A 21,985-nucleotide genomic window follows, 5' to 3' on the forward strand; every position below is an offset into this window, starting at 1 on the left:
TCTGTCCCAGAGGGTCTGGAGGAACCCTGTAAGAGGGCAGATCTTGGCGATGGGGTGTACGGCTTTGACTATTACCCCACCACACCTGGGAACTACAGCATCTCCATCACCTGGGGTGGACAGCACATACCGCGCAGGTAAGAGCAGGGGCATCGCAGGTAAAAGCGTTTCGTCCATTCAGATGGACAGCCCTGTGGTGCACAAGCACCTTCTGTTCTTATTTAGCCAGATGGTGGTTAGTACAGTTCTTCAGTATTTTACCTGTCTGCTGTTCTGAATGTTACGCTCATTTTCTCTCTCTCTCTCTCTCACTCCTCCTCCTCTTTCCATCCTTCCATTTCTGGCGTTCTCCTGGGCTCAGCCCGTTTGAGGTGAAGGTGGGGACGGAGGCGGGGCCCCAGAAGGTGCGAGCGTGGGGTGCAGGTCTGGAGAGCGGGGTGGTGGGCAGGTCAGCTGACTTTGTGGTGGAGGCCATCGGGGAAAATGTCGGCACTCTGGGTGAGCCCTCAGTCTCAGAAACGGACACGCACAGAAACAGACACACGCACATACACACGCACATACACACGCACATACACACGCACATACACACGCACATACACACGCACATGCACACGCACGCACACACATGCACACACACGCACATACGCACACACACACGCACACTCACACACACAGCCTGACCGTCCCCCTCGCTGTTCCCCAGGCTTCTCCGTGGAAGGTCCCTCTCAGGCCAAAATTGAGTGCGACGACAAGGGCGACGGGTCATGTGACGTGCGGTACTGGCCGACCGAATCGGGGGAGTACGCGGTGCACGTCCTCTGCAACGGCCAGGACATCCTGCACAGTCCCTTCATGGCGGACGTCCAGCCGGCTCCCGCCGACTTCTACCCAGAGAAGGTGAATCCCACGGCCCAGCAGGACTTTCGAATGTAGCAGAGGCAGAAACTCTGGGGGGTTTTCAGCACTAGGGTTGATACGGAGCAGGATGCCGTCTAGTTTGTAGGTCAACAGTGAGCACTAGGTACCCCGTTGTGGTCGGAGACTGGTGAGCAGTGTTGGGCTGAGTGGCATGTCCTCCTTCGTTAGATGTTATGTTTTACGTTGTTTTATGGTTTGTTGTTTAAAGCAGCTGAAAAGAGGTGTGGTCTCAGTGTCCCTCTCGCTCTCGCTCTCTCTCGCTCTCTCTCTCTCTCAGTCTCTCTCTCTCTCAAATTCAAAATGCTTTATTGGCATGAAATACATTTGTACTTATTGCCAAAGCTTACACACAGAAACCGGAATAGGAATACAAACAACATGAAATACAAACAACATTGTGGTAACGACAACAATGCAATTAACAGTGTGGTAATGGCCACAGCGAGTAGGCTATATAATAATAACAATAATAATAATAATATTAATAGTAATAATAATAATAATAATGAAAAAAGAAAATGGGAGGGGAAAAAAAGATAGAAATTAATTAATAATTAAAATAAATATATTCGTGGTGGTCAACCAGTGTCCCTCAGATTATGGCAGGCCGAGATGTACTTTGCTAGTGGAGCTGTTGGCCTTTCTCCTAGCAGGATTTGCATTTTTTTCTCAGTTGTTTGGGAAAGGAAGTCCTTTATAATTAGAGAAAATTTGTTGAAGTAATGTGTCCTAATTTCTGAATATTTTTCACAATGTAGGAGAAAGTGCATCTCTGTTTCCACCTCTCCTGTCTTACAGTTGACCACATATACGTTGTTCTTTTGGTAACCATGCATTCCGGTGTCTGCCTTTTTCAATTGCAAATGTGTGGTCACTCAGCCTGTACTTGGTCAGGATCTGCCTCTGCTTTGTATCTCTGACAGAGAAGAGATACTCAGCCAATTTGTAGTCTCTTTTTAGGGTCCGATAGCAATCTAGTTTGTTTTGTGTTTTGGTTACATTATCCCAATATTCCAGATAAGAGATTTTGGTCTGTTTCATCTCTCTCTCTCTGTCTCTGTCTCTCTCTCTCTCTCTCGCTCTATGCCTGTGCTGGGTGCATGGGTTTGTTTTTTGTTGTCTGGGTTGTTTTATTTATTTGAAGTCCTGTTTATTTTTGTGTTGGAACAATGCCTCAATGAAAGGGCTTTTAAAAATCAAAATCTCCCCCCCAGGTGAAGGCGTATGGTCCCGGGGTGCAGGCCAGTGGGGTGGCGGTGAACAGACCCACTGAGTTCACCGTGGATGCCACACAGGGAGGCACAGCTCCCCTGAAGATACAAGTGCAGGTACGGGAGAGAGGTGCATTCAGGGTCTCCCATGGCAACCGTGTTCTCTTTGCGTTCACTGAGGTTGAAGCCTGTGTTTTTGGCTGTTATCTGCAGTGAAGCCATAGACTGTTAAAAAAATATGGACCAAGGCACTATGATGTCACCTATTGACTCTCCTTGGGCTTTGTGAAGAGGATTTTGAAGCCCAGGAAGTGCAGTTTGTGGGTTCCGCCATGTTGTAACAGAGACTGCACAGTAGGGAAAAGGGGGACCCTTATATGGGCATGACGACGTCCAGTCGTCTGCTAAGTGTGAGATGCAGTGACTCGGTAGTGACGGAAACTGTCCCTGGCTCGCCGCCATTTTGTCCAAATAACACAACAACTTAACAAATCAGCGCATGGGGAAAAAATGATTGACTTCATATTTTGACTGTATTTTTTTGTATTGTTACCATTGACTGGTACTGCCACGGGTGGCTGAAACACCTATACTGGGGCCAGCTACAGTGGCACTTGTGAGCAACGTCTCAACAGGACCAGGAAGTGAGCTTCAGAAACACAGCCCGGTTTCGGCTGTTTGGGTGAAGCCTTTGTTTTAGACCGTTATCTGCGGTGAAGTCTGTCTTTTTGACTGTTGTCTGAGGAAAGCCTGTGTTCTGTTATCTGTGACCCCCACCCCCCCCAGGATGGCGAGGGGGGGCCGGTGGATGTGCAGGTGAAGGATAATGGGAACGGAACGTACAGCTGCAGCTACACCCCCCACAAGCCACTCAAACACACGGTCCTGGTGTCCTGGGGCGGGGTCAACATCCCTGACAGCCCCTACAGGGTGAGTATCCCTGACCACTACCTACACTGAGTATCCCTGACTACCCGCTACAGGGTGAGTATCCCTGACAACCTTCTACAGGGTGAGTATCCCTGACAACCTTCTACAGGGTGAGTATCCCTGACAATCCCCTGCAGGGTGAGTATCCCTGACAACCTTCTACAGGGCGAGTATCCCTGACAATCCCCTACAGGGTGAGTATCCCTGACAGCCCCTTCTGAGAATAAGTGGGTATGAAGAGTTTCGGCACTGGCGCGGTCCAGATTCGGTACCGGACCGTGAGGCCCATCCGTTCACTAGAACAGTGCCAGCGGGTCACTCTGCCAGCAGCCCCAAGTTCTAGGTCCGATGTGGGCCATTCCGGTTCTGGAGGGCCGGTGCGTGTGCAGGCTTTTCTTTCCACCAGTTACCCAGGATAAATAACCCATTTAGACCTGAGGCGAATAATGAATAATGCATTTCGCCTTCCCAATGTGTATTTCAGCGAATCACGATGCATTTCATCGGTCGCGTGTCTTGACAACGATGACAGCATCTAAAACATGCTCACCTCTCATCCGGCTCTGGAGGGAGAAGCAGGCAAACGTCGCACCCGGTCTTAAATGGATATACGTGCAAATGTTGCAGCAGGTCTTAATGGGTTCACTGGCTGTTCGTGCCTACCCTGGTTCACTCCTAGATTAGATCACAGAAGAACAGTCTTTGGCTGTCATTCATGCGCTACATAAAGATATGCAGCTAAAATGTCAGGTGGTGTAGAAGTTAGGGCTGATTAGGTAATTAAGGCCAGAAGTTGGCATGAAGACCAGAAACGGATCCGGCCCTCGTTGCCCACAGGAAGGTGTCTAAACCAGCCTTTTGAATTCTGTGACTGTTTGCTTTTACAGGTGAAGGTTGGAGCCGGGTGTCGCCCCAACAAGGTGAAGGTTTTTGGTCCCGGGGTATCCAAGACTGGACTGAAAGCCTTTGAACCTACTTACTTCACCGTGGACTGCACTGAGGCGGGCCAAGGTACCACACACAGAGAGATTTGAGCCAGTGGGATTCATTTCTGAGGAATCGGTTAACTTTTCTATGTCCCTTAAAGCAAGGGTGGGCATTTCCGGTCCCGGAGGGCCGGTGTGTGTGCGCATGTTTTTGTTTCGACCAGTTACCCAGGCTAAATGAGCTAACGGGCTGTACTCACATCTTGTTTGTAGATTATATCACAGTAAAACATTTCATTTGCAGAAACAAGAGCAGCCTTCACTGTCATTGACACACTTATACAGGAAATGTTGCTAAATTGTGAGATGGTGTAAATGTTAGAGCTGATTAGCTAGCCTGATACGGCCCTCCTAGCCCACCTCAGCGTTAAAATATCCGCCAGTTACAGGACCGTGTGCTGCTTTAGTTATGATGCGGTCCCTGGCATTTTGCCAATCCATTATTTCGAAGGTCGAGTAACCGCTCATCCAGGGCGTTTCCTGCGTAGAGGAGTCTTTGGCATGTGCCAGTGCGAAATGGACTTTAACTCCGTTAAAATGGGCTAAATTAACCCTGGCCCAATGATGGGGAGCATTATAGACCCATTTCGTGCCACTCAGGTTCTGTGGTCTGGGTGAGAGCATTGCACTGTGGGATAACTGCGGCTGTGCCTCTGCAGGGGACATCAGCATCGGGATAAAATGCGCCCCCGGTGTGGTGGGGCCAGCCGAGGCCGACATCGACTTTGACATCATTCGGAACGACAACGACACCTTCACCGTAAAGTACACGCCCCCGGGGGCCGGCAGCTACACCATCATGGTGCTGTTCGCCGATCAGGTGAGGGGGCGGAGCCTGTGCTTTCCACAAGACCATTTACCCATCAGACAACTGGAGGGGCGGAGTCTGTGCTTAGCCCAAGACCGTTTACCCACCAGACAACTGGACCGCTCATGAAAAGCTTCTAAATGGCTAGCCTAAGATCAGACTGACAACCCCAGGGAAAGTGATTGGTTGGACGTCGCAGATGTTTGTAATGTCAGCGGTGCAAGTTACCATGTCGTGACTGTTAGGTGCATAGGTGTGTGCGTGCGTGTGAAAGCACTGTGCTGATTGGTTTCTTTTCCAGGCTGTTCCCATGTCGCCCATCCGGATCAGGGTGGATCCCTCTCACGACGCCAGCCGGGTGACGGCCGAGGGTCCGGGTCTGAGCAGGAGGGGTAAATAAACTTCTCAGCTGCTCTCATTCAGAAAGGTCTCTTTCCCTGGAGCCGCCTGGTAGGTAGACCTGCCATTGCACTGTTTCTCCCTGCGAGTCACTGGCATTTCAGCAGTCAGCGCTCTAATGTGGAGAGAGTGAGTGAGTGCAAACCACATACATATACGGCACGGTACAACTTTATTTATCTCCTTGGGGCAGTTCCATCCATCCATTATCTATCCTTGTTTATCCTGGGCAGGGTCCATCCATTATCTGTACCTGTTTATCGTGGGCAGGGTCCATCCATTATTTATACCCGCTTATCCTGGGCTGGGTCCATCCATTATTTATACCCGCTTATCCTGGGCTGGGTCCATCCATTATTTATACCAGCTTATCCTGGACAGGGTCCATCCATTATCTATATCCGCTTATCCTGGGCAGGGTCTGTCAATTAGCTATATCCACTTATCCTGGGCAGGGTCGCGGGGGTGCTGGAGACTATCCCATCATGCATTGGGCGAGAGGCATGAATACACCCTGGACAGGCCACCAAACTATCACTGGGCACACACACCATTCACTCACACACTCATACCTATGGGCAATTTAGAGTCTCCAGTTAACCTAACCTGCATGTCTTTGGACTATGGGAGGAAACCCACGCGGATACGGGGAGAACATGCAAACTCCACACAGAAAGGCCCTGGCCAGGATTCCAACCTGTGAGGTGACAGGGCTACCCACTGCACCACCATGGGGCAGTTCCTCACGGGGCAAATCAACAATGCACAGTGTGTAACAGCTGACACATAACACAAACAGAAAGACCGGTGGACAGACATAATAGAGCATAAGAGATATAGGGTTAAAGAAAAAAAGAGAGTCACTTGGTGTTCATTAAAAAGACATTTCCTGTCAGTTCTTTTGTGATTTAATCGGGTGGTTGGCGTAAGGTATGAATGCTGATGGCCTATGTCCCTCCCCCACCCCTGACTCCGCACCCCCCCTCCCTTCCCGCTCACAGGTGTGGAGCAGAACACCCCCACCCACTTCACCGTGTCCACCAGGGGCGCTGGCAAGGCCGACCTGGACGTCCAGTTCAGCGCAGCCACCAAAGGCGACGTCGTCCGCGACTTTGACATCATCAGTAACCATGACAACACATACACCGTGAAATACACGCCCTTGCAGAAGGTGAGTGCAGGGTCATGGTACGGTGGGGGATTGGATAGAATTCTACCTTTACACCAGGCTGACCAGTGGATGAGGGGCTCCCTGTCTATACCCATGTTCCTCCAGACTTCCTCCAGAAGTGTCAGTGTGGCAGTCAAATAAAATGAATTTAATTGGATAAAGCAATCTGTTTTTATCCTGCTAGGGTAACATGGGCGTGAATGTGACCTATGGGGGAGATTCCATTCCCAGAAGCCCCTTCTCTGTCCCGGTGGCCCCTTCACTGGACCTGAGTAAGATCCAGGTGTCTGGCCTCGGAAATGGTGAGTGCTCTAACCCGCCATTTCGCCTTTGTGTGAGCCAGCCTGGTTCAGCTCTACAGTGGGAAAGGGCTATAATGAACCAGCCTGGTTCAGCTCTACAGTGGGAAAGGGCTATAATGAGCCAGCCTGGTTCAGCTCTACAGTGGGAAAGGGCTATAATGAGCCAACCTGGTTCAGCTCTACAGTGGGAAAGGGCTATAATGAGCCAGCCTGGTTCAGCTCTACAGTGGGAAAGGGCTATAATGAACCAGCCTGGTTCAGCTCTACAGTGGGAAAGGGCTATAATGAGCCAACCTGGTTCAGCTCTACAGTGGGAAAGGGCTATAATGAGCCAGCCTGGTTCAGCTCTACAGTGGGAAAGGGCTATAATGAGCCAGCCTGGTTCAGCTCTACAGTGGGAAAGGCCTATAATGAGCCAGCCTGGTTCAGCTCTACAGTGGGAAAGGGCTATAATGAGCCAGCCTGGTTCGGCTCTACAGTGGGAAAGGGCTATAATGAGCCAGCCTGGTTCAGCTCTACAGTGGGAAAGGGCTATAATGAGCCAACCTGGTTCAGCTCTACAGTGAGAAAGGGCTATAATGAGCCAGCCTGGTTCAGCTCTACAGTGGGAAAGGGCTATAATGAGCCAGCCTGGTTCAGCTCTACAGTGGGAAAGGGCTATAATGAGCCAGCCTGGTTCAGCTCTACAGTGGGAAAGGGCTATAATGAGCCAACCTGGTTCAGCTCTACAGTGGGAAAGGGCTATAATGAGCCAACCTGGTTCAGCTCTACAGTGGGAAAGGGCTATAATGAGCCAGCCTGGTTCAGCTCTACAGTGGGAAAGGGCTATAATGAGCCAGCCTGGTTCAGCTCTACAGTGGGAAAGGGCTATAATGAGCCAGCCTGGTTCAGCTCTACAGTGGGAAAGGCCTATAATGAGCCAGCCTGGTTCAGCTCTACAGTGGGAAAGGGCTATAATGAGCCAGCCTGGTTCAGCTCTACAGTGGGAAAGGGCTATAATGAGCCAGCCTGGTTCAGCTCTACAGTGGGAAAGGGCTATAATGAGCCAGCCTGGTTCAGCTCTACAGTGGGAAAGGCCTATAATGAGCCAGCCTGGTTCAGCTCTACAGTGGGAAAGGGCTATAATGAGCCAGCCTGGTTCAGCTCTACAGTGGGAAAGGCCTATAATGAGCCAGCCTGGTTCAGCTCTATGGGGGAAAGGCCTATAATGAGCCAGCTTGGTTCAGCTCTACAGGGGGACAGGGGATGTTGATTATGTGTTGCTGACCTCTCTGTTGGCGTTCTCCACAGAGATGGCGGTGGGTAAAGATAAGGAGGTTGTGGTGAAGAGTGCTGGGGCTGGAGGGCAGGGCAAAGTGGAGGCCCAGGTGATGGGTCCAAGCGGCCGGCCCGTAGCGAGCTCGGTAGAGCGGGGTCCGGACCCCGAGACCAGCCGGGTCCGCTTCATTCCCCGGGACCCCGGCCCCTACCAAGTGGATCTGACGTATGACTCCGCCCCCATTCCCGGCACCCCCTTCCACGCGCGCGCCGTCCCCCCCCCAGACCCTTCCAAGGTGAGTGGGGGGAGGGGGGGGGGGTGTCCGGGATGCATTTCCAGAGAAATGAGTGCGAGATTAAAAAAACTCAGATGTTGATTTGCATTAAATCCACATAGGTTAGATCAGGGCTGCTCAACCTGGAGATCTACCATCCTGTAGGTTTTCACACCAACCCTAACAAAGCACAGCTCATTCAACAGCTAGAGCAGGGCTGCCCAACCCTGTTCCTGCAGATCTACCATCCCGTAGGTTTTCACTCCAACCCTAACAAATCACACCTCACTCAACAGCTAGAGGTGTCGTTGAGTTATTGGTAGAACCAGGTGTGCCAGATTAGGGTTGAAATGAAACCCTCCTCGCCGGCAGGTCTTCAGGACCAGGGTTGGGCGGCCCTGGGTTAGACTGTGAGACTAGTTTCCACCTGCTGTGAGAATCAAGGTGGTGTGGGAAGGGGACGGTGGTAATCGGCCCCGCCTCCCGCAGGTGCGGTGCTCGGGCCCCGGTTTGGCGCGGGCCAGGGTGGGCGAGACGGGCGAGTTCGTGGTGGACTGCACCAGCGCCGGCCCGGCCGAGCTCACCATAGAGATCATCTCCGAGAACGGCACGGAGGCGGAGGTCCACATTCAGGACAACGGCGACGGCACCTTCTCCATCACCTACACCCCGCTCTACCCCGGGGCCTACACCCTCACCATCCGCTACGGGGGCCAGGATGTGCCAAACTTCCCCACTACTCTCAACGTGGATCCTGCGGGAGACTCCAGCGGGGTCCAGGTGTTTGGGCCTGGAGTGGAAGGCAAGGGTATGAAGTGTGTCTGTCTGTCTGTCTGTGTCTCTCGGTGTCTGCCTGTGTGTGTGTCTGTGTCTCCCTGTGTGTGAGTCTGTCTGTGTCTGTGTCTGTCTGCATCTGACTGCCTGTCTGTCTCTGTCTGTTTGTCTGTCTGTCTGTGCGTGCGTGTGTGCGCACACTAGCCCTAAATCTGAGACAGCCCTTGCAGTGGGGAATGTTTATGTCTGCAGTGGGGAATGTTTATGTCTGCAGTGGGGAATGTTTATGTGTGCAGTAGGGAATGTTTATGTGTGCAGTAGGGAATGTTTATGTGTGCAGTAGGGAATGTTTGTGTGCAGTGGGGAATGTTTATGTCTGCAGTGGGGAATGTTTATGTCTGCAGTGGGAAATGTTTATGTCTGCAGTGGGGAATGTTTGGGGAATGTTTATGTGTGCGCTGCTGTGGTTCCTTCCTGCAGGTGTGTTTTGTGAGGCCACCACAGAGTTCACGGTGGACGCGCGCGCTCTGAGCCCCCGTGGTGGGGGGCACGTCAGGACCCACATCAGCAGCCCGTCGGGCAGCCTCACAGACGGCCTGATTCGGGACCTCGGGGATGGCACCTACCAGGTGGAATACACACCATACGAGGAGGGTGAGTTCCTCCAGTGGCCTGGCTCTGATGCGCTTTGAGCTGATCAATCTGGATCCGATGCGCTTTGAGCTGATCAATCTGGATCTGATGTGCTTTGAGCTGATCAATCTGGCTCTGATGCGCTTTGAGCTGATCAATCTGGATCTGATGCGCTTTGAGCTGATCAATCTGGCTCTGATGCGCTTTGAGCTGATCAATCTGGCTCTGATGCGCTTTGAGCTGATCAATCTGGATCTGATGTGCTTTGAGATGATCAATCTGGATCTGATGCGCTTTGAGCTGATCAATCTGGATCCGATGCGCTTTGAGCTGATCAATCTGGATCTGATGCACTTTGAGCTGATCAATCTGGATCTGATGCACTTTGAGCTGATCAATCTGGATCTGATGTGCTTTGAGCTGATCGATCTGGCTCTCATGCGCTGGTGTGTGTGTGTGTGTGTGTGTGTGTGTGTGTGTGTGCGTGCGCGTGTGCGTGCGTGCTGTGCCCCTCTAGGTGTGCACGGTGTGGCGGTGGCGTATGGCGGTGCGCCTGTGACCGGCAGCCCGTTCCGCGTGCCGGTGACCGAGGGCTGCGATCCGACACGCGTCCGAGTCCACGGCCCCGGGCTGCGGTCGGGAATCACCAACATGCCAAACAAGTTCACCGTGGAAACGCGGTGAGAGGGGGTGGGCTCCTGGGGAGGGTGTGTGAGAGTGTATGAGTGTGTATGAGTGAGTGTGTGAGTGTGTGCGGTCCTCACACTGCAGGTGTCTCTCTCCACAGGGGTGCAGGGACAGGGGGTCTGGGTCTGGCGGTGGAAGGTCCTTCTGAAGCGAAGATGTCCTGCGTCGACAACAAAGATGGCAGCTGCAGTGTGGAGTACGTCCCCTTCCAGCCTGGAACCTACAACCTCAACATCACCTACGGAGGCCAGCCCATCACCGGTCAGTCTGGGCCCGGTGTCTGTTTGTCTTTCCTCGCAAAGCATTCGCCAAAAGTTCACAAACATACATTAACGCCCCTTCGTTCATACAGAAAACATACAACTCACTCTCCGCAACATTACATTTGAGCGCTTCAGGAACGAGCTGCTTTCGTGGACCTGGCTCGTGTTTATTGCTTTGCTGAAAACAACAATGCAAACAAACTGGGCATACGTCAGGGGATTTTTATTGCTAGTTTTCTTGTTTGTTAGTCATGTTAGCTTGCTAGCTACCAAGCAAGCCATCTTACCAGCTAGCGTGCTATTGTTAGCCAAACAGGTTGCTTACAGCTTACCATGTGACTCAGAGGGCCAGACAGAGCATGCTCAGTGAGTGCTGTGGCTCACGCCCTGTCCCCTTCCCTCCACAGGAAGCCCTTTCGCCGTTCCGGTGTACGACGCAGTGGACTCCTCCAAGGTCCGCTGTGAGGGGCCGGGCCTGGGCCCCGGAGTCAGGGCCAACGTCCCCCAGAGCTTCACCGTGGATACCAGCAGGGCCGGGGGAGTGGCTCCCCTGCAGGTGGCCGTGCAGGGGCCCAAAGGTGAGGGCGGGGTCAGTGTGAGGGGTGTGGTCTAAGGGTTGGGGTGGGGGTGGGTTCAGTGTGAGGGGTGTGGTCTGAGGGTTGGGGTGGGGGTGGGGTCAGTGTGAGGGGTGTGGTCTGAGGGTGGAGTGGAGTGTGGTCAGTATGAGGGGTGTGGTCTGAGGGTTTGGGTGGGGTGTGGTCAGCATGAGGGGTGTGGTCTGAGGGTTGGGGTGGGGGTGGGGTCAGTGTGAGGGGTGTGGTCTGAGGGTGAGGGCGGGGTCAGTGTGAGGGGTGTGGTCTGAGGGTGGGGGTGGGGTCAGTGTGATGGGTGTGGTCTGATGGCAGGGGCGGGGCCAGGAGGTGGGTGAAGGCAGTAACTGCAGGAGGAACCCTTCTCTCCGCTGTAGGGGTGCAGGAGCCGGTAGAGGTGACGGACAGCGGGGACCAGACGCACGCTGTCCGCTACGTCCCCTCCAGGGAGGGACCCTACTCCATCAGCGTGCTGTACGGCGACCAGGCCGTCCCTCACAGGTCAGCTTCCAGAACATTCTGTCCCTCAGAATCGGAGGGCATCTCTCTGAGCACTGGCCCGAGTGTTCGTATGGAATAATGATGCGGCTAGCCATAATCACAGACCACAGGGCAGGAGCTCAGCGCTGCTTTCAGATGTTCTATCTGCTGAACAGAAAGTTCACTCTGATTCACTCTCCCTCCCTCCTCCCCCTCTTCCCCCCTCCTCCCCTCTCCCCCCCTCCTTCCCCTCTCCCCATCTCCCCCCAGTCCGTACAGCGTGATGGCGCTGCCCACACATGATGCCAGTAAAGTGCGGGCCAGTGGTCCCGGTCTGGACGCGGGGGGGGGTGTCGGCCAGCCTGCCCGTGGAGTTCACCATCGACGCCACAGACGCTGGCCAAGGACTGCTGGCCGTTCAGATCACGGTGGGTGTGAGGGGCGGAGCCGGGGGTGTGAGGGGGGTGTGAGGGGTGGAGCCACGGGGTGTGAGGAGGGTGTGAGGGGTGGAGCCACGGGGTGTGAGGGGCAGAGCCACGGGGTGTGAGGAGTGTGTGAGGGGCAGAGCCACGGGGTGTGAGGAGTGTGTGAGGGGCAGAGCCACGGGATGTGAGGGGGGTGTGAGGGGCGGAGCCACGGGGTGTGAGGGGGGTGTGAGGGGCGGAGCCACGGGGTGTGAGGAGGGTGTGAGGGGAGGAGCCACGGGGTGTGAGTGGGGTGTGAGGGGCGGAGCCACGGGGTGTGAGGGGGGTGTGAGGGGCGGAGCCACGGGGTGTGAGGAGGGTGTGAGGGGCGGAGCCACGGGGTGTGAGGAGGGTGTGAGGGGCGGAGCCACGGGGTGTGAGGGGCAGAGCCAGGGGTGCGGCCGTACGGCTGGCCAATGTGTCCGTCTCTCTGATGGGAGGAACCGTCAGGGTTTATCATTGAACCAATCATAGTGTTTTCCTGTGGCGAGCAGTCCTTTGATTGGTTCAAGTGAGTCGGCGGTTGACGGCATGGAAACTCCTCCCACCATTTTATGAACCTCTCTCCGCTCACCCTCACATGTCAGTCTCCAGACTTGAACCCAATTAGGAACATTTCTGGTTGGAATCTAAGAGCAGTCAAAGACCAAGATCTGAGGGATCTTGCAATGTTCTGTATGGAGGAGTGGTCGAAGATCCCCAATATGGCCACCAGTCTGCTCACTATGGATGTCCCTGCAAGCATGGTTCTTTAAAAAAAAATTAATAATAAAAAATAGAAAAACCAAACGTATGGTGTCCATATTTATGATGCCCATTTAGTTTTTTGGGAAGTAGAATATTTTGAGTTAAGCAATCTTCTGTTCTCCCAGGATTCAGAGGGCAAACCCAAAAAGACCAACGTTCAGGACAACCACGACGGGACGTTCCTGGTCTCCTACGTGCCCGACGCGACGGGCCGCTACACCATCGTCCTCAAATACGGGGGAGACGTCACCCCCTGCTCGCCGTACCGCATCCGGGCCCTGCCCACGGGGGACGCCACCAAGTGTACAGTCACAGGTACTGCAGGCACCCACCCGCTTTTTACAGGGCGCTGGAGTCGAGGAGGGTGCTGGCCTGGTGTGGGACCGAACTGTGAAAGATTTCAGTTTCACAGGCCTGTGAGGGTGGGATAGAGAGCAAGCGTTCACAGGCCTGTGAGGGTGGGATAGAGAGGCAGCGTTCACAGGCCTGTGAGGGTGGGATAGAGAGCGAGCGTTCACAGGCCTGTGAGGGTGGGATAGAGAGGCAGCGTTCACAGGCCTGTGAGGGTGGGATAGAGAGCGAGCGTTCACAGGCCTGTGAGGGTGGGATAGAGAGCCAGCGTTCACAGGCCTGTAAGGGTGGGATAGAGAGCGAGCGTTCACAGGCCTGTGAGGGTGGGATAGAGAGGCAGCGTTCACAGGCCTGTGAGGGTGGGATAGAGAGCCAGCGTTCACAGGCCTGTGAGGGTGGGATAGAGAGCCAGCGTTCACAGGCCTGTGAGGGTGGGATAGAGAGCGAGCGTTCACAGGCCTGTGAGGGTGGGATAGAGAGGCAGCGTTCACAGGCCTGTGAGGGTGGGATAGAGAGGCAGCGTTCACAGGCCTGTGAGGGTGGGATAGAGAGCGAGCGTTCACAGGCCTGTGAGGGTGGGATAGAGAGGCAGCGTTCACAGGCCTGTGAGGGTGGGATAGAGAGCCAGCGTTCACAGGCCTGTGAGGGTGGGATAGAGAGGCAGCGTTCACAGGCCTGTGAGGGTGGGATAGAGAGCGAGCATTCACAGGCCTGTGAGGGTGGGATAGAGAGCGAGCGTTCACAGGCCTGTAAGGGTGGGATAGAGAGCCAGTGTTCACAGGCCTGTGAGGGTGGGATAGAGAGGCAGCGTTCACAGGCCTGTGAGGGTGGGTAGAGGGCGGATGTGTGTGTTCAGTGTTCACTGCAGGAGCGTAACACACAGTAGGGATATGGTACTCTCTTTACCCGTGTACACACACACACACACACACACACACACACACACGCAGGTTAAACTGCTTTTTGGCCTGAACGTAAACCTGCTGTTGACACGCAGAGCATCACGCTTGTGTGCTGTTGTGATGCGCTATAAACGCTGTTTTCAAACCCGGTACACGCACACGCATGCTTTCACGCCCATGTTGCGCAAGCACTCGCACTCTCGCACACATACACCTGGGGCCTGTGTCACAACGCAGGAATGCTGGGTTAGCTGGATGACTGCGCTGAGTAAAACCCGGGACAGCTCTTTTTACTGCAGTCCATGTTCCAGATTTAGGAGGGTTTCGGGTTTTACTCCAGCTAACTCTGTAATCCTGCTTCCTGAAACAGGCTCCAGTTAGCAGTACAATATACTCTAATCACGGTTTGCTTTCCTTTGCTTTATTGCTGCTATTATTATTATTATTATTATTATTCTTATTAGGAAAATCTCACGTTTTGGCCTTGTGTGCTTGACTTCTCAGTCTCCATTGGTGGACATGGTCTGGGTAAGCATGGGAGATGGGATGGGAGTGTTGGGCCGTGTCCAAAATCCCCTCCTAACTACTGTGTCCTCAAAATGTACAGTGTATACTGAACATGCTAACCACTGTTTAGTGCCTATTTTTTAGCAGACAATGGGTAGTATGCGAAAAATATCTTCTGTACTATTTTCCAACGGTACAGCGGAAATGTTAAACATCCCCGCCTCTTCCTCTCTGATTTATGGGACCCTCTTCCTCTCTCTGGGAACTTCCTAAAAAGTATTTAGTAGTTTACCTCCTGAAAAGTGTGCTCCCAAATACATTCAGCAAAACCCCCTGGAAATAAGTATACCATCTGGGGGCTTTAAGTACACTGCATTTAGAGAAAATTTAGCCTACTTAGCTTCCTCATCCAGTGTACTCAACTTGTATGCTCAGTAGTAAGCTGGTTTGGACACGGCCTTGGAGTCTCTTATTTCGCATGAAGGAGCGTTTCTCCCGCTTAACATTCTTGCGTGCCTAACATTGCATCTTCCCTTCATGGCTCATCCAAACTTACAGGTGACGTAACTGCTTTCATGTACAGTATTAATTACACTACCTGCTTTTGTTTCGTCTCGGTTATATTTATTTTCCGCCAAACGATTTGTTTTTGAAAGTGTGGTTTGTCGTCTCGCCTCCAACATTAGCTTCATTTTTTTCTAAAGCTTAACACTGGTGACGTAATTGGATAAATCCATTGGAGCAGTGTTGGGCTGCAGCATTGGTGCTTGGTACAGACCCCTCCCTCAGAGCTGTTCTGTGGTGTAAAGAGTGATTACAGCCCTCTGTGCCGTGTGCTACAACGGTGGCCCTTATACATGTTTGAGGAAACATTGTATGTATTTGTGTAGAATTTATGGAAACAATACTAATACTGGAGCCAGGATTGGGAAACTGACACGCCCACACAGTTATTTACTCCACATTCCACACTGTGGCAGAGATTCTCCTGGCTGCACCCCCGTGACACTCCAGAGGTCCCTCAGACACCGGCTGCTCTCCATGTTCCGACCGTCAGTTTGCATCTTCGCCCCGTTTCGATTAAAATGGTTTAAAAAATGTTTCCCTCAGCTCCTGTTGTCCTGTGTTTGTTGTGGTTCATAAGCAGCTCTGATAACATGTAACTAATTTAAGTGCGTGGGTGTGAGGGTGTGTGTTCGTTTTGTGTGTGTGTGTGTGTGTGTGTGTGTGTGTGGGGAGGGGGTTAAATGAGTGTGTGAAGGTATTTGTGTTTGTGTGTAGGGTTGTGGTGCTGGGTGGGTGTGTGGGATTGTGAGTATATGTTTATTTGTGTGTGTGTGTGTGTGTGTGTGTGTGTGTGCCTGTGTGTGTGTGTGTGAGCGAGCCTGTGTTTTGTGAAACTGACAGACCCCTCCTGTGGCTGCAGGTGCGGGGGTGGGCCCCACCATCCAGATCGGCGAGCAGGCGGTGATAACGGTGGACGCGCGGGCGGCCGGGCCGGGTCAGGTGACCTGCAGCGTGCGCACGCCGGACGGCGCCGAGGTGGACGTGGACGTGGTGGACAACGGCGACGGGACCTTCGACGTCTGCTACACCGCGCAGCAGCCCGGAAACTACGCGGTGTGCGTGCGGTTCGGGGGCCAGCACATCCCCAACAGCCCCTTCCACGTCACCGTGAGTACCCGCCCGCCCGCCCAGCGCGTTCGCCCATTGGCCGGCGGGTTTGGTGACCTTTCACCCTGTGCTTGTAGGCTGTGGATAGGCCGGCCGGCGTGAACGGGATGGACGCGTCCGGACTCCGGCCCTTCGACCTGGTCGTTCCTCTGGCCCCCCAGGAAGGAGAGCTGTCAGGTAAACAGTGTTGAGTGAGTTCAGTGTGACAGGCCCTCAGTGTTGAGTGATTTCAGTGTGACAGGCCCTCACAGTGTTGAGTGATTTCAGTATGACAGACCCTCAGTGTTGAGTGATTTCAGAGTGACAGACCCTCACAGTGTTGAGTGATTTCAGTATGACAGTCTCTCACAGTGTTGAATGTTGAGTGTGATTTAAACTCTCCAGGTGAGGTGAGAATGCCGTCGGGGCAGGTGTCCAGGCCGGACATGGTGGATAATGCAAATGGCACGCTGACCGTCCGGTACGTCCCCTCTGAGCTGGGTCTGCACCACATGGACATCAGATCCAACGACAGCCACATCCCAGGTGACTGCGCCACGCCCCGGCAACGTAGCATGGCACAGCACGGAACTGTGTACAGAGATCACTGTGTCACTGCAATGCGCTGCTGAGTGCACAGCACAGAGAGAACACAGCACACCGATAGCACAGCACACAGAGAGAACGCAGCACAGCACAGGTCTCATAACAGGACACCCAGACATCAAACACAGGCTGCTCTACTCTGCCGACACTGTGCCCCAGCACAGCCATATTGCTGTAGCGGTGTGATTTCATACTGTGGGGATGTTTGTCATGGTTGCCATGGGTGGAGCATCTGTGCATGCGTGAGCCCTATCTGTCTTCCTCTGCGCACAGGAAGTCCCCTCCAGTTCTACGTGGACTATGTGGACAGCGGTCATGTGACCGCTTACGGCCCTGGGCTGATCCACGGCACGGTCGGCAAGCCTGCCGTATTCACCGTCGACACCAAAGAAGCAGGAGAAGGTAGAGCTGCTTTTCACCGTGGGCTCCGTCCCCCGGAGACGAGGCCCCGCCCCTCCACCCTTGGGACTCCGCCCCCAAGACCACTTAATTGACAGCAGTCATGTGATTGCAGGCTTCTGTTCTTACTGATTATACTGAATAGCCTACCGGTCCTGTTTAATTGTTTTTTAATTGTCTTTTTGTTTTTTAATTAATTGCCCTTCTTGGGATCAATAAATCTGAATCTGAATCTGAACCAGTTGCCCATACATACATCACCAAGATATGTGAGTCTGACTGACTGCACTGAAGTATCTCTCCTGTGACTCCTGTGATCTTTGCTCTCCCAGGCGGCCTGTCTCTGGCCATCGAGGGCCCATCCAAAGCCGACATCAGCTGTGTGGATAACGAGGACGGCACCTGCACCGTGTCCTACCTGCCCGTCACACCTGGACCGTACAGCATCATCGTCAAATACAACGAGCAGCACGTCCCTGGAAGCCCCTTCAGGGCCCAGATCACCGGTCAGTCCCGCGGACCCAGGCCCTGTGCTCTGTGAAGGAGGACACGCGCACACACACACACTCACACACTCACACGCACACACTCACACACACACACATACATGCACACACACACGCGCATACACGCACACTCACACACATACATGCACACACACACGCGCATACACGCACACTCACACACACATACACGCACAAGCGTGCACACACAACAGGACAGGACAAGTCATGCCCAGACAAGAAAGGCATGTCAGTAAAGTCTTCCTCATAAAAGAATGGTTTGTATAAATGATTGTTTTGGCGCTGATCTGTTGTTCTGTGTAGCAGTGGAGCTGAACCCGGTGCTGTTCCCCTCTCTCTCTCCCCGCAGGGGAGGGCTCCATGCGCAGGACCGTCGGTTCCGCGGCGGACATCCCGCTGGACATCGGCGAGCTGGACCCGAGCCAGCTGACCGTGTCCCTGACCACGCCCTCCGGCCGCGAGGAGCCCTGCGCCTTCAAGCTGCTGCGCAACGGTCACATGGGTGAGACGCGCGGACGCACGCACGCAGGCCAGCGCACCAGAGCTCAACTTCCCCCAGGGTTCCCACTCGTCCTGGAAAACCTTGAAAACCTGGAAATTTATCGATATCCAGACATGGAAAACACCTGGCAAATGAGAAAATTTACGAAATGTCCTGGAAATATTTGTGAGGTCCTGGTAAATTGTAGGCTAGGCTATAAGTCAAGCTGTTGAACAGTATATTTAGAGCTGAGATTGCATATTTTTCTGTATTTTATTCCGCTTTTCTCATTTTTATTAGCTGCTGAGATTACACGGCAGCACAAAGTTTTGAATGGTTATGGTACTTACACATTGCCCCCCCCCCCCCCCCGGGTCCACCACCGGATTTGGGCTACCATTGTCCATGTTTCATGTCTGTAAGTCTAAATCATGGAAATTGTCCTTGAGAGGCCTGGAAAATGACTTCCTAAAATGGGTGAGAACCCTGTTTCCCCCTGGAGCTCGCAAACTCCAGTGGTTACTGGAGGTATTGCAGTTCTGTAAGGCCTCTGGCTCCAGACCCGCACTGCGTGATCCTTCACCTTTAGGTGCCCAGTGCGCACGCTCTGGAGCCAAAAGCCCCAGTCAAACATGGCTGCCTCCGTGAATCGGCTTCATGCGCCAATGAGCAGCATGGAACCGGCGACGGAAGCTGTCACCAGTTCAGATGGTGGACACATACACACCCCGGTTTTTGGGCATATTCCCTGACCCATGACCCCGTGCCTCTCTGTCCTCCCAGGGGTGTCCTTTGTCCCCCGGGAGATCGGGGACCACCTGGTCAACATAAAGAAGGACGGCAGCCACGTCCCGCGGAGCCCCATCACCGTGACCATCAGCCAGTCCGAGTTCGGCGAGGCGGGCCGGGTGGAGGTGTCGGGGCGGGGACTGAGCGCGGGGCGCACGTGCGAGCCCGCCGAATTCACCATCGACACGTCCCGGGCTGGTGAGAGGGGGCGGGGGCGGGGGCGGGCCGAGGTGGGAAGAGGAGGAAGAACGGGAGGAGGCTGGGGGGAGGATCGGAGAAAGGTCGCATGACTTTAAGGGAGTTCTGTGGAACACGTGAGCTGTGTGCGTCAGTGTCTGTCTGTCTGTCTGTCTGTCCGCTCCAGGCTACGGAGGCCTCAGCCTGTCCATCGAAGGCCCCAGTAAAGTGGACATCCACACGGAGGACCAGGAGGACGGGGTGTGCAAGGTCACCTACTGCGCCACCAAGCCAGGGAATTACATCATCACCGTCAAGTTTGCTGACCAGCATGTTCCAGGTACCCTCTGCCCTTCTAACCCCCACAACACAGGGTTCTACTGTGCCTCTAACCCCCACAGCACAGGGTCCCACTGTCCTCTAACCCCCACAGCACAGGTACCCACTGTCCTCTAACCCCCACAGCACAGGTACCCACTGTCCTCTAACCCCCACAGCACAGGTACCCACTGTCCTCTAACCCCCACAGCACAGGTACCCACTGTCCTCTAACCCCCACAGCACAGGTACCCACTGTCCTCTAACCCCCACAGCACAGGGTCCCACTGTCCCCTAACCCCCACAGCACAGGGTCCCACTGTCCCCTAACCCCCACAGCACAGGGTTCCACTGTCCTCTAACCCCCACAGCACACGGTCCCACTGTCCCCTAACCCCCACAGCACAGGGTCCCACTGTCCTCTAACCCCCACAGCACAGGGTCCCACTGTCCCCTAACCCCCACAGCACAGGGTTCCACTGCGCCTCAAACCCCCTCAGCATAGGGTTCCACTGTGCCTCTAACCCCCACAGCACAGGGTCCCACTGTGCTCCAAAGCTCCACAGCACAGGGTTCCACTGCGCCCCTAACCCTCAAAGCACAGGGTTCCACTGTCCTCTAACTCCCACAGCACAGGGTTCCACTGCATCCCTAACCCCCACAGCACAGGGTTCCACTGCATCCCTAACCCCCACAGCACAGGGTTCCACTGCGCCCCTCAAAGCACCCCAGGAGTCCTGAGCGCTGGGTGTTTCCCTGCAGGAAGCCCGTTCACGGCCAAGGTGACCGGCGAGGGCAGAACCACAGAGAGCATCACCAGGCTCAGGAGCGCCGCCGCGGTGGCCAACGTGGGCAGCCCGTGTGACCTCAGCCTCAAGATCCCAGGTAGCACAGCACTCCCACAGGACACCAGTGTTACTGCACCATCTAAAGCAAAAACCAGGCTGCAGGCTCTGACCGAGGGGCCAGAAACACTCATTTCCTGGTCCTGTTGCGAGTCGCTGCTCTCTAGCGCCAGTGCCGTTGGCTCCTGCATGGGTCTTTCAGCCACCCGTTTCAATGTAAGTCTCACTGGTACCAGTGCAGTCAGAAAGTCAATCATTTTTTCCCCACAAGGACATGCAGTTGGAATTAGGCGTTCTTTTAGGCGTCTCCCCATGTGCTGGTACAGTAGGACAGCTGCACTTCTGCGATTCCTAAAGGCTTTTCACAAGCCCATGGAAGTCAATGGGTGACATCAGTCAGTTTGTCCATACGTTTTCTACAGTCTAGGGTTCTCACACACTGCTACAGTAAAAAATGTACATTGAATATTTATACCAAAATATATACTATATATCTATACTAACATCTTTTTTATACATACAGCAGTTAATGTATTCATTCTTTTTTCATCTTTTGTTTATCATGACATCATTTTTACATCACTTGGGTCTGATTTATTGAATCCCTCTAGAGATGAACATGGCCGACATGGTTGCCCAGGTGACCGGGCCTTCAGGGAAGGTCCAGAAAGCAGAGATCATAGAAAGGGATGACCACACCCACAGCATCCGCTTTGTTCCCACGGAGATGGGCACGCACTCCGTCAGCGTCAAGTACCAGGACCTCCACGTGTCGGGGAGCCCCTTCCAGTTCACCGTGGGGCCCCTGGGGGAGGGCGGGGCCCACAAGGTTCGAGCTGGGGGCCCCGGGCTAGAGAGGGCAGAGGCTGGAACACCAGGTACTGAAAGCCCGTAAACAGCAACGGTGTGTGTGTGTGTGTGTGTATGCGTGTGTGGGGTTACTATTTGACCCCTGACCCCATGTGCCCCTCCCCCCAGCGGAGTTCAGTGTTTGGACCAGGGAGGCGGGGGCTGGGGGCCTGGCCATCTCAGTGGAAGGACCTGGCAAAGCGGACATCGCCTTCCAAGAGCGCCAGGATGGGTCCAGCGGCGTGTCGTACGTGGTGCAGGAACCAGGTAAGACCTGCGCGTGCTGGGCAACACAGGAAACACAGGTGACACAGGTGACACAGGCAATACAGGTGACAGTCTACACAAGTAACACAGGTGACACAGGTAACACAAGTAACACAGGTAACACGGCAACACAGGTGACGAGGCGACACAGGTGACACAGGCAACACAAGTGACACAGGCAACACATGTAACACGGACAACACATGTAACACAGGCGACAGGTGACACAGAAGATGCAGGCAGTGCAAGTAATGCAGAGAAACCTGGTACAGCATGCTGAACAGACCTGGGTCCAATACGTATTTGTTTTGGATTAAAATACTTTTCTGTACTCTACTCAGCATGTGTGGTGTACTGGGACCAATGAAATGCTCTCAAAACGTGCAAATCCCGCCTTGTGGTGCTCTTGGCAAGGCTCG

At 53.9% G+C, this 21,985-nt stretch overlaps 1 protein-coding gene across 1 annotated transcript in view; it reads left to right on the top strand.

The window, feature by feature from the left end:
* The window catches only part of LOC118208373 (filamin-A-like), a 49,424-nt gene that overhangs the window by 19,925 nt on the left and 7,514 nt on the right, over positions 1-21,985 (top strand). The window contains 32 exon segments of the mRNA XM_035382981.1: positions 11-137; positions 362-498; positions 707-900; positions 2,136-2,249; positions 2,919-3,062; positions 3,950-4,073; positions 4,708-4,868; positions 5,158-5,248; positions 6,257-6,426; positions 6,611-6,728; positions 8,019-8,281; positions 8,750-9,068; positions 9,515-9,688; positions 10,185-10,347; positions 10,455-10,615; positions 11,025-11,195; positions 11,585-11,708; positions 11,958-12,030; positions 12,032-12,115; positions 13,024-13,213; positions 14,656-14,679; positions 16,085-16,332; positions 16,410-16,509; positions 16,717-16,857; positions 17,191-17,319; positions 17,649-17,822; positions 18,190-18,342; positions 19,105-19,308; positions 19,475-19,627; positions 20,368-20,490; positions 21,062-21,328; positions 21,429-21,566. Coding sequence (XP_035238872.1) covers positions 11-137; positions 362-498; positions 707-900; positions 2,136-2,249; positions 2,919-3,062; positions 3,950-4,073; positions 4,708-4,868; positions 5,158-5,248; positions 6,257-6,426; positions 6,611-6,728; positions 8,019-8,281; positions 8,750-9,068; positions 9,515-9,688; positions 10,185-10,347; positions 10,455-10,615; positions 11,025-11,195; positions 11,585-11,708; positions 11,958-12,030; positions 12,032-12,115; positions 13,024-13,213; positions 14,656-14,679; positions 16,085-16,332; positions 16,410-16,509; positions 16,717-16,857; positions 17,191-17,319; positions 17,649-17,822; positions 18,190-18,342; positions 19,105-19,308; positions 19,475-19,627; positions 20,368-20,490; positions 21,062-21,328; positions 21,429-21,566 — 4,956 coding nt within the window.

The sequence above is a fragment of the Anguilla anguilla genome, chromosome 11 (assembly GCF_013347855.1).
Source record: "Anguilla anguilla isolate fAngAng1 chromosome 11, fAngAng1.pri, whole genome shotgun sequence".
Taxonomy (NCBI): Eukaryota; Metazoa; Chordata; class Actinopteri; order Anguilliformes; family Anguillidae; genus Anguilla; species Anguilla anguilla.